Source organism: Vanellus vanellus, assembly GCF_965231255.1.
Source record: "Vanellus vanellus genome assembly, chromosome: 1".
In the NCBI taxonomy this organism is placed as follows: domain Eukaryota; kingdom Metazoa; phylum Chordata; class Aves; order Charadriiformes; family Charadriidae; genus Vanellus; species Vanellus vanellus.
Genome location: NC_138905.1, coordinates 103,261,300 through 103,273,808, shown reverse-complemented (window position 1 = coordinate 103,273,808; position 12,509 = coordinate 103,261,300). Strand labels below are relative to the sequence as shown.

Here is a 12,509-nt window from a genome sequence, read left to right as displayed (position 1 = left end):
ATGTGTTCTAAATCAGGGTAACAATTCAGTAAACAGAATTTTGGCACTCTTAATTTAAATGCTATGTTTTTACAGTAAGTATAGTGAAAATACTTGTAACAAACCAAAATCCCCAGATAGGCTCCTTTTTTGAGCAGAGTGATTTTTCATTTCACTATCCTCTTTCTTGTCTCTCATCTTATTGAGATTAAAAATTAAACATCTCCAAGGCTTTCTTGTAATATAGTAAAGAGACATATTTGAGAAAGTTAGGGAGAAGCATCCATATGAATAAAGAGGCAAATCCTAAAGCATAAACTTGAAGCAAACTTTGTCATGGCACCATGTAAAAAATAAGTGAGCTGCATGCTGTATAAAAAATCAGCATATTTTGTGTTGAGAAGTAATGTCTAGCAATGTTTTTTCTATGGATAAATTCTGTGACAGTTGAGGTGTGGCTACATTACTTATAAGGACTGGGCCATGCATTCACATCTTGACTTGCTATGATTGAATCATTTATCTGGAGCCTTACAGAACAATTTGATATAACAGCAACTAGTGCTCTAGTTGCAATATGTAGTTATTGAATTTTTAATAACTTCCTATAGTAGAAAACTCTACAGTGAGTTTTCAGAATGCTTGGAAACCAGTAAATCCTGGAGGGCTGTGTGCTTATCCTAGGGATGGTGGCCATAGGTGTTTCTTACCTGTAGGAGAAAAACAAGAAGAGCAATGGTAGCAGTGTTCTTGTAGGTGGCTGTAGTTTCCTGCCAGAAAAAACCCACAACCCTACCAAAAGCTGCCAATTTTTTTTTTTTTTTCAGCAAACTGAACATCAGAATTTATTAACTCAAAGATATGTGTTGATAGAGGCAAAACCATAGCTAACACTTTCATGCAACAGATCTTGATCTATCATTTTCTTTTTGGAATGACTTAAAAATTTTTTTTTAATAAATTGTTTCCAATTTAATTGAAGTTGGAAAAAAAGTTTGATTACAACCCTATCTGTAGAATTTTAACCTGAAGGTATATCTGTGGATATTTTGCTACTTCTGAAGTATGTGTTGATCTGAGTTTCACTTGATACTGTCTTGACAATCTCTTTCTTAGTGCTCCTTCAAGGATGCAGTGTAATTCTTTACCCCTGGTTGCTTGTGTGTGAACATACTGTAGGATCCATACTGACAGAAATTTGAAGCTTTAAGCTGAGTAATTGCTTTGACTGGGAGTCAGAGATGTATTGTAGTTAGTCTGGATCCCATCACTGCCTCTTGGAGTTTTGAGTTCCCATGTGCTTTGAATTTTAAGGGAACTAATGGGAAGGTCCGATCATTTTGTTTGCAATCACCAGGGAACCACAGAACACCTACATAGCCTTGGGGGAAACTAGTATTCAAATGTTTACCTCATTCTTCGTGTGATGACAATGAATTTGCAAATTTAACCATTTTACTTAAAGTAATTGCTTTGAAAGATAGATTCACTTAGCACTATGGAAACATTTATTTCTGGGGAGATGCAGGGGAACAGTTTTGCTACCTGACCTCCAACTCATTAGTATGTATATATTTTTGCTATTTGGTCTGATTGGTGGAATTTGTTACCTTCAGCATTATAGCCAGTGGAAGATTTAAAACGATGAATTGAAATTTAAGTATTTAATGTGTTTGGTCCTCAAGAAGTTTCAGAAAAGATTACATTACCTTTTCCTTTCTACTTTCATTTGTAAATACAAGAATTTCCTGTTGTGCTTCACCAGCTTTTTTCATTGTATTCCTCCTTCCCCTGTTATGGGAGGAAACAAATGAAACTCGTTTCTTTTGATGGGGGAATCCAGATCACCTTTGCACTGTCTATTTACTTTGTAAGACTTCTGCACGCTGGACATGGAAATATTCTCTGTATTTGCTCATTTCTTTTTATGCAAGCTACTTTGTTTTATTCCCTTTTTCTGACCTCCCAAGACTTATTTTTGGAAGATGTGTATCTACCATCTATTCCTTTGGAAAACTAGAGCTGCAGATTTTTGGTCTTTTGCTTCTCCGTAGAGACAATTGTTTTCCAACCGTGTGGTAAGTTGGCATTTCAGAAATGTGGTAGGAGGAAAAAAAAGTTCTTAGTTTGGGGGTTTGGTTTTGTTTGTTTGTTGTTGTTGTTGTTGTTGTTTTTTTAATAATAAATTCCCATACAGAGACAATCTCTATCTTTTTTCAGCAAGGTTGTCTTTGATGCTCTGTCTTAAGGCAGATGTTCAGTTTTCACGCACATACTAGTTGTAAATTTTCAAACAAAAAATGACACCACAAAATGTGTCTGCCACTATGTGAAATGGTGTCATAGCCTTTGGCCCAGAGGTGCAAGTTCTCAATCCCTATTCTGGCAAAACTAGTATAATTTACACTTGCAATTTCGGGGGGAATTCGGTGTAAGACTAAGGCAATTTCTTCTGACCTATGTTTAATTCTTAATCCTTATCTTTGCAATCCCAGAAGCTCAATTATAGCTGTAGATACAGAGTGGAGAAAAAATGTTCCAGTTATGTAAGAAATTACCAGTAGAAAATGTCAAGAGCTGAAAACTTTTACAGGTTTAATAGAAAATTAGACTGTATGGTAGTTATTCTGTCTCCTAGTTTAAGGACTTGTAATAGTTATGTGAGGACTTGTAAGCTGTATCTGTAATGGTTAACCTTCACTATTTAGAAAAATATGGTCAAAAGTTCAGGTTGTTGTTGAATGTGAACCTGAGTTAGCTGAATAATAATTTATAATGGGCTGTTTCGACATTGAGGAAAAAGATACTTCATCCTCAGATGGCAAAGAGACTTTGTTCTACTGGATACCTCTCCTAAGTATTGCATAAATTTGGCAGAGTTTTAGAAGCTATATATGCTGCGTGTATCGAGTGTATTTTGTCTTCCAGCCTTTGCTTAGGTATTGGATTCAGATTTTTTTGATAGCCGCTTTATTTAATTAGGGAATTGTGGTAAGTTGTTTGTTGGGGGTTTGTAGATGCTGTGCAGAATTTAAACAACAGCATGTATGTGCTGTATGCAAACTAAAAAGAAAGTAAAGCTTTTTAACCTATTGTTACTGCTGCTTTGCCCAGTGCTGATATGTCGTGTATGCATCACCGTTACCTACATCACTCCTCTTTTTGAGAACTTTAAGTGAATCGAATGCAATTTGTGAAGTTACAGAAACATGAACCAGCTGATCTTGAAGTGAAGAAAAAATCAGTTTCCATCAGGGGTTCCTATAGTGGTCAGTGTGCATAATCTTACTGACAAAAAAAATGAAGTAATGTGAACCTTTCTTTTTTGAGGGAAAATTAATTTGATTTAGACTGCATTTATTGTGGATTAAAGACACATACATGTGCATGCTGACATATTGCAGAACCTGTGATGCACATTGACTTGATTTTTATTTTTTTTAACTTTAGTTGTTTCGAAAGTCTATACGGTCAGTGTCTTTAAAGTGGAATAAATTGGACCTTCATTTCTGTGTTAAAGCTTTCTGCAGAGAACAAGGGGATGACTGCACCTTTTATTACTAGATTCTTTGTGTTCTTTGTAAACATCCAGATCTAGAAATGTGTCTGTTTGAAGTCCAGAATATGTAACTGAGAGCTTATTCACTGTGCAAAGCAATTACTCCTGATTATTAAAACAAATATTTAATTTCTTAGATTAAAGTCCTAAACGTGGTACCTATAGTAGACCTTAAAAACAGGTCTTGCTGCTTCAGGACTGGTGTTAGAGTGATACAAGGAAGAAATTTTTTTTTAACCAAAACAATGGAGGTGGCATGCTAATATTTTGCTGAAGTCACATGCAGATTGCCCAAAGTATAGGAAGGTACTTCAGCATATAACTGACTTTAAAATTATCTTCTATTTTCTGTTTGAGGTTCCCCAAATTTATGAATCTCCAAATCCCTGTTTAAGTGGTGTTCCAGTTTAGAATGTACTGGTGACATTACAACCACTGGTGAATTGCATTGGGATGTAGACCCAGCCTGTGAAGGCTCAGGTAAGAGTTTGGATTTTTGTTTGTTTTTTTAACTATATGGCACAGTTTTGGTAATACTTTTTTCAAAAGCTTTATCAGAAATGATGAAAGTACTTTTTCAGAATTTTTACAAAACAAAGCCATATATTAAAAAAAGAGGCATTTACCTGAACTTCTCTAGGCTGGTTTCATGGTCATGTTTATTTCCCTGCCTGAGCTGTGGGGTTCCATACTGCAGTGCCACTTCAAAGGGTGCTGGTGATCTGTGGCTTCAGGGGACTTGGCAAAAAGTGAGTTTAAAATTGGTACAAACTGAGCTCTTTTCTTAACCATGTTAACTGGAGTATTTAGGATGCTTCCTATATGTTGTTTAAAAATTCTTATATTACAAGTGAAATGCATTTGCAAAGTTGTAAGAAGACATCAAAATAATCGTGAAATGTGGGAGGTTTAAGACTATGCTGGCATGGACTACTACCTAGAAAATGTTTCATTTTTGCTTACTGTGATTGAATGATGCACTTGGTAAAACATACCTACTCTTTACTTACTGTTGTATAACATAAGGTCTTAATAAAATTTAGAAGTGCCAATAAGGGTAGTAAAATGTAATTTCTTATGTTTATAATTGAAATATCTTAGTTCAGTCATATTTCTTCTGTTCATCTTGCTCTGAATTAAAGAACTGATAAGATTAGCTTTTCCAGCCAAGTGAAACGTTTGGCAGCGTCATACATGTTTTAAAAGGGGATGTACAAGCTTACAGGAAGAATTGTAGCGCAAGAACAGAGCATGACTGAGAATCAGTCTTCTGTCACTAGGCTTCTCAGCTTGCTGTCCAAGACCTCCCCTCCACTTAGCACTTTTGATACAGGTTAATCCCAATCATGGGCTTCATAACTGTGAGTCAGTGGCATACCAATTCCTGTGCTGAGTCAGCTGGAATACAAGTAGATCATCTTATGATATCATGCATCTTTATACCAGCTTTTTTCCTCCGATTTACATTCTAAGAAGTGGATTGCTACTCCACTGAAAAAACTCTGCTGTAAATACTTCTCTTCTAAATTAGAAATTATATGTAAATCACACTTCAGTTTTGGAAAGTGAAATACATTAACGTTACAAGTCTCATACTTAAGAGCTATGTCCCATCTGAATCTAGATGAAAAATTCTTGTGGTCTGGCTTAGATGTATTTGTTCAGCCATTCCCACATCTTGCACCAGAGACAAAAGAAGGCCAACTTTGTGTTCCCCAGTTATGGAAATTAACTGCATAAGCTCAATTACTAAAACAAGCCAGACTCCAAAATACAATGAGCTCACGTCAGACTCTCCTGGTTTCTGTTGTTCACTCCGTGTCCCCTCCCCTACTCTAGGTATCAGTGTAACGAAGGAACAGACTGCTGCTTGCACCAACGGTTGGGAATAAAGTATCATTAGAGGATACATATTTAAATCAGCTTTGTCAATTTAGCAGGTTTTATGTCTGTACTACAAAATAGGTTATGCTGGTGATTCTAGTCCAAACCTGGGAGTGAGCTTCCCGTAGGAAAGAGTGTATTATTTCATTACTTTCCTCGTATAGGTTTTAAATTTATGTTAAAATTCCTTTAGCAAGCTGTCTGTGATGTTGGCAGACTATGACTCAGTTTATAATACTGGATTTTAAATCCTTTTAGCTTAACATTAATTTGTTTATAACAGAAGATTAACAAATGAAACCAAGATATGGTAGCCTAGCCAGTATCTTTGAAATAGTGCACTAATTTATATACATCAGCTCATCTTAAGATAATACAGAAGTAAGATCTGGTCTTCACAGGTGACCAAGGAAAGTATATTCACAGAAGATACTTAACTTTGCATCTGTCATTTGTCTGCACAGTGAATGCAGTGCTGGTGATAGTTACTGATAGTGGAAAAAAAAGCACTTCTGGGGTTTTTGATATTTTTTTTTCCTGTGATTACGTGGGTTTTTTATAAGACTGACTGGTGTGGTGCTGTGATAAACTTATGAAGACATGTTCTCAGTCATCAGATGCCACAGAGGTATAGAATCTAGGAATGCAGAACTATTGAACTGTTACATGAGTGGGATGTATTTTGGTGCTTTAATCTTAAAAACAGTCTGTATGCTGTTATATCTGTAAACAATCTCATCATTTACATGTTATGCTCATAGGTATAAATATTGAAGATCCTGGTATGCCATTGAGTATTTTATGTTAAAGTATCAATATTCTGAAATTTACATTTAGCACACGGTTTGAAATACTTGTGTCATTTGGTAGTTGGAGCAAAGGCTTTAGGAGTCATAGTAAAATCCTTGGTTGGACAGGCATTTTCAATATCGACATGTCAGCAAGCTTCAGGCTGTTCAATGACTACCTAAAGAAGTACATAATGACTTGAAACAAGTGGCTTTGCTTCTGTCATGCCTAGAAAATGCAATATGGCTGGCTGCTCATAAAACAAACCCAGAGCTTCCTTATGTTGCTGCTTTTTATTTTTTATTTTAAACTAACATATGATCGTGACATTGCTGTGCAGTTCTCTGCTGCTTATGTTTTAAGTTGAAATCTCGTTTTTGTTTCAGATTCTCCTTCTTCTGTGGTTAACAAACAGCTTGGATCCATGTCACTTGATGAGCAACAGGGTGCGTGTGACAGGAAATGCGCCATACCCAGCCATAGTTGATTGCAATGCTTCCTTTTAAAATTGCCTTTCATGATGATAAACAGTCTAAAAATGCTGTTCATCTACATAAAGTAGAATTCTTCAAGCAGATCTGCTGGAAACTCATTAATTATTTAATTCTCAATATGAGTAACAGAGTAAGGTTAACTATTTTCAAAAGCCGTCCTATGCTCAGTTCTTAATGCTTTCAATGTAGGTACTCTACAGGCATTTAGAATATTTATTTTTTTAAATGCAGAGTAAAAGTAATTCTTTAAACAGTCTTTTTCTCAATGGCTCTTCTTGGATCAAAGTGCAAATATCAAGATTAATCACATAATGCCAAATTAATTTATCTTATTCAAGAGAGATGTGCAGCTTTGTTATACCTGTACAGTTTGAGTAACTGAAGGGCACCTCTTGCACTTAGGTACATCTTACCTCTGTAACCCCTTGTCCTACACCCTTTCTGCGAAACAGCTACTAGTGTTTCTCTGTAGATGCTCTATGGGCTCGTGGTAGAAAGAACGCTTGTGAGCTTTCTCTATGCCCATTATTCATCAGTCTTCAAATTGTGAGCAGTGAAGTGGGCCATAGGTGACCCTATTCCAGCTGAACCAATGTCATCTGTAGTGAATATTTATGCCTGAATAATTAATGAGCAATAGATGGTAATTTAAAAATAGATTTTCATACACTCTGCATTATGCTTACTTCCATATCAAAGCCTCTATAGAGGTTTAATAGCTCAAATCCCATAAAAGAGCTGGCTGTTTCATCTTGTTTCACATTCTAAGCTAGAATGCTGTTTTAAAATCCCATTTCTGAAAAATAGTCTGTTTGGCAACTGTTGAGATTATTTTAGGATGCCAGAACATTGGAAAAAATCAAGCTGTGTTTTATATTGACAAAATAAATTTATTTTGTGGAATTGCATTTTGTGATGAAATAGCCTTAAACCTCTATGTGTAAATTTGCTAATTATTCATGGTTCAGTAGTCTACATCACTCCAATAGGCAGGTTTAGCTGGAAAACTTGCTTTTAATTAGTGGCCAAGTTATGCTGTCTGCTATAAACTCAGAATAAACCATTATTTGATGAAAGTAGAATAAACTAGAATCAACATAGAAAGTCTGTATGTTTACTGAAGTTCTTAAGATTGCAAAAATTTTGGAAAACTGATAAATTGTTCTGTGAAGTTGTGAATTAAGCAAATCTTACAGCAAAGATAAAATAAGAAGTTTTGGTCCCAGAAATCAGTTCCCAAATCTGCATCATATTCCTCTTCAAGCAGGATGACTTGCCTTAAAAACTAGTTTGTTTATTACTGTTGTTAATTGCATAGTTGTAATAGATCCATAGCTGTAATAGACTCCTGGGAGTTTTTTCTAATAATTTTTTCCTGTGTTAAGAAATTACTTTAACTAATGGGAAGAGGTTTCCTTTCATAAAAGCACTTAAGATTTTTCAATATGCAAAAAAGAAACCAAAATGCATTTGTTTATCCAGGCTTTATTGGTGGACCAGTTCTCTGATTGTTTTAAGGTAGTGCTTTTGGGTTGTGAGTGTAAGGATCACCTGAAGAGACACATAATGTTACTTCTAGTTTGGAAAACTAGGAATTTGGAAAAGGAGGTAATGTATTAGTAAACCAAATGAAAATTGTCCAAATGATAACAAGAAATAATAATTTGCTGAGATCCAGTTGAATTTTTGAAGTTAAACTGCATTAGTTTCACTTCATATTTGAACAGAAATCTCAAATAAGTATAAGTACCTAATGAAGGAATTAATGTCAGTTCTTTTTATATAGAAATGCTTTTTCTTTCTTATTTCTGCCTTTTCTTAATTTGGTACTGAATCAGCTGTCTTCTGTTAGGCCAGTCTCTTTTGTTGGCATTTATGTTTTAACAGTGTTTCTGGGTTTAAAGATTTTTTTTTTTTATATACTTATTACAAACATAGAAATTTATAATGCCCTTATTCTGACAGTCCAGCAGACTCTGTAAGTCATTCCTGTCTGTACAAAATGGTTTCAAATAGATTACAGTGATCTACACTGATTTTTTTTTTTTTTTTTTTTTTTTTTTACTGTGATTCTAATAATGAAGGGTGGCTTTTTTTTTTTTTTTGCAGTGTAAAGACAATGTTGTGACTGTAATGTACTGCCTGAATTGCTATGGTTAAAGAGGGAACCTGAAGCCAGAGAACTAGCTCAGGAACTTTTGGAGTGTAAATGTGTGTATGCATCCCATACCATCTAAATGCTACTTCCTACATACACAGAAGCCAAACTGATTATGGGTTTTTCTAGATATTTGCAAGTTGGTGCAAGGGTTTAGTAATCCATTATGGTGAAGTCCGTACCAGATTGTTCAGTGCTACATTATAGATACTTGAGCTGGCTCAGAACTAGCTGGTATGTCAGCTATGGCAGTTAGTTCCTCATGAACAGGACTGTAAGTTCTGGGAACTGTACTGGCATGTGTTGTGTCCCAGCTAATTAGCCCTGCCTCCCAGTGAGACACACTGGTTGAGCCTTGGTATGCGTATAGAGTTCTCCAGATCTATAGTAAGCTCTGCGGGTACAAGCTCAAGAATTTCAGATCTGTGCTTCATTGGAGAGAGTCCAGCATAGGGCAACTAAGATGACTGAGGGATTGGAGCATCTCCCTTATGAGGAAAGGCTGAGAGAGCTGGGACTCTTTAGCCTGGAGAAGAGAAGGCTGAGGGGAGACCGTATTATTGCTTACAAGTATCTAAAGGGTGGTTGAAGGAGGATGGAGCCAGACTCTTTTCAGTGGTTTCCAGTGACAGGACAAGGGGTAATGGGCACAAGTTAGAACATAGGACGTTCCGTTGAAATACAAGGAGAAACTTCTTTACGGTGAGGGTGACAGAGCACTGGAACAGGCTGCCCAGGGAGGTTGTGGAGTCCCCTTCTCTGGAGATTTTCAAGACCCGTCTGGACGCAGTCCTGAGTAATGTGCTCTGGGCAATCCTGCTTTAGCAGGGGAGTTGGACTAGATGATCTCTAGAGGTCCCTTCCAACTCTGAAGATTCGGTAATTCCGTAAGGCACAGTGTGGTCTGTACTGCCTCCTTCGGTAAAGTGCAGTACTACACAATTAGTGTAGGAGTCATCTAAGCAAAGAAATTCTATGCCTCGAGCTATAGATTACGCTGGTCCAAAGAATTATTTGATTTTTTCCCTTAGCCTTATACTGACTGGTATCAGTGCAACATTGTTCAGTCAGTCAGCATTCCCTAAAGGAATCTCCACCCTTCCCTTCGAGTTCAGTTGCTTTTGATGAATTTTCGTGCGTTAAGCTTTCCCATGGAATTCCTATTTTCTGATATACACCACTTCTTTTCTCCTCTCTAGATCAATTTTTCTTCCTTCTGAACTAACACTCTTTGGTTTTCACCCATAATATAACCCTATCTTCAGAGTGTACACAGTCGATCGTGATTAGTGCTGGATAGGAGTTATTTTGGAAGTTTTTCATTAAAAGTCATCTACCCTCTTCTCATGGGGTTGCCAATAGACTAGTGAATAGGGCAGCATTTGAGATGTGGGTAACTATCTTGAAGTTCCTTGCAATGTTATTTTAACGAGGTAATGCAATCTGTAAACCTGTCTTTATGCGCTTACCACTTCATAGTTAAGAGCCCCAGTCTTTGTGAAGTTACACTTGCACAGGTTCATTTTCTGAGGGAAAAAGTATGTATTTCTTTCAGTTGAGGGGTTTGTTTTGCTTTTTTTTGTTGTTCTTTTTAAATAAGGTTATGGATTAAATTTTGTCTTCAGTTTCAAGGGTGGTAGTTTAAAAGTGCCTTCCTCCTGTAGGCACCCAGAGAACGGACCGTTTCATGGCTGTGTCTGTTCTAGGACAGGGTTGCTTATGAAATAAGACTGTAATTTGTTGATAGTATCTTTGAAGTATAAATGTGTTTGGCTGTAGAATTTAAGTAAAGTTTCAAGGTATTTTTGAGGAATTTGGAATGGAGTTCAGTAACGTGTTGGCAAGCTACAGCTTTCTCTTGGAGCAATTATTACCCTACTGGAGCTTGCAGTCAGATTAATAGTTTTGGCAATAGCTCTCCCCTAAATCACTGAAGCTGTACAACTTTTCCTCTTCTTTCCTTCATTTTTTATCAATTTGAAGTAGATCTGGCCTGATGGGATGAATCTAGTAGTGAAAGAACAGTGCTTCGTTCTGATCTAGTCAGTCTTTGGCAATCACATTGTTCTTCTTGAAAACAAAGAGTTCATGACTTCTGGATTTTATGTGGCTTCTCTAAAAGAATGTTCAATTATGCATTAGGCAAAGCTTATTAGCCTTCTTCACAGAGGCTCCCATTCAGCTTTCATTAGCAGTGTATGTTTAATATAAAATAGTGAACTACACAACTAATTCTGTGCAGTTTATTACCAGATTCTTGTCTCATCTGTCTTTTAAAAAGTTTCTTGTTCTTATTAGTGTCGATTTCATGCCCTAAAGTTAGTTTAAAGAAGAAAGTGACCCAATCCAAATTGTAGCTCATGTTTTTGTAGATTTAAAAAAAAAAAAAAAAAAAACAAACAAAAAAAAAACTATTCCACAATCTGGTTTTTAAAAGCTGTCTCCAGAAATTTGTAAAAATAATTTCTCAGTTAGTCAGTGCCCTCTTTGGAAAGTCTACAGCAATTCTTCAAACTTCTTGAGTGTGAATAAATACAAACATTGTTTCCACAGTAAGCATAGTCAGAGAACGGTCTTTATGCATCCTCGTTAAATTTTTCGATGTTTAGATTTTAAGACAGGAAAGCACTGTTATGTTAATATGATCTGAGCTTTACAACACCAACCTAATATTCAATTAAGTTCATTATAGGATAGCAATGTTTGGTTACTTTGGTCAGTAATATTTAGTAGGTTTGTGCTGAAGCAGATGTTGTATAGCAGTATCAAATTACAGTATAGTCATTGTTTGGTGGCTGTCCTGGACTATTCAAGGCAGTAAGTTGTCTTTCTTTAACCATCTGGTTTCCTAATCCAAAGATGTCATGTCTGTATGTGTTACAAGGAAGGTGAAGAATTCTCCAACTATGTCATGTTTTTACTCTTTCAGTGTCTAGCTCCTCATGACTTGTGCAGTATGTTGGAACGATCAGTATTTGTACTTGCTTAGGAAGGGATGCTCAAAGTTTGAACAGACTTTTATACTGAGCTGCTTGCTGATAGGTTGCCAAAAAATAGAGAAAGTACCTGTTTAGTTAAGAAAGAACATGTCATTTTTGTTCAAAATATCTGCATATACCATGATAAAATATTTTCTTACATTTGTTTCTTTTACATTTGTTTCTTTTCTTACTCAGTTAATTTCAGGAACTGGAAACTTCGTTTTTGTTCAGTTCTATCCTTGCTCCACTTTAACAAGAGTGTAACTGGAACCTTTTCTTTTTAGAGAGGCTATGAAGTTTTCTTTCCTTAGAATAAGGCCCACGCTTTATGTATTATTAGGATCGTGGTTGTAATTGGTTAATTCTTTCACATAAAAATACCTTTTTTTCTTACATGGTTTTTGTGTTTTGTTTTGGTTGTTTGGGATTTTTAAAATTTCTTTTCAGAATATGTAGAAATACATATTTAAAGTTCTTTGGAGCAGCTGATCACTGCTCTGATCCTGTGAGTGGGCTTCTGCCTGTCAGTAGTTTAAAAATACGAGCATTGATCATTAGGTTAAATTATTATGTACTATTTCATAGTTCCTATAACTTAATTGTAGCTTTAAAAATAAATATCCTGTGGCAGTATTGTAGCCATTACTGTTTTAATAATAGCTTTT

At 35.9% G+C, this 12,509-nt stretch overlaps 1 protein-coding gene across 7 annotated transcripts in view; it reads left to right on the top strand.

The window, feature by feature from the left end:
* Positions 1-12,509, top strand: part of DCAF6 (DDB1 and CUL4 associated factor 6) — an 89,867-nt gene that overhangs the window by 46,936 nt on the left and 30,422 nt on the right. For 4 of the 7 annotated variants that reach the window (XM_082498330.1, XM_082498328.1, XM_082498329.1 and 1 more), the window contains exon 12: positions 6,598-6,657. The exons of the other annotated variants lie outside the window; for them this stretch is intronic. In XM_082498330.1, coding sequence (XP_082354456.1) covers positions 6,598-6,657 — 60 coding nt within the window. The remainder of the gene's footprint in view (positions 1-6,597; positions 6,658-12,509) is intronic. 7 annotated transcript variants of the gene reach the window in all.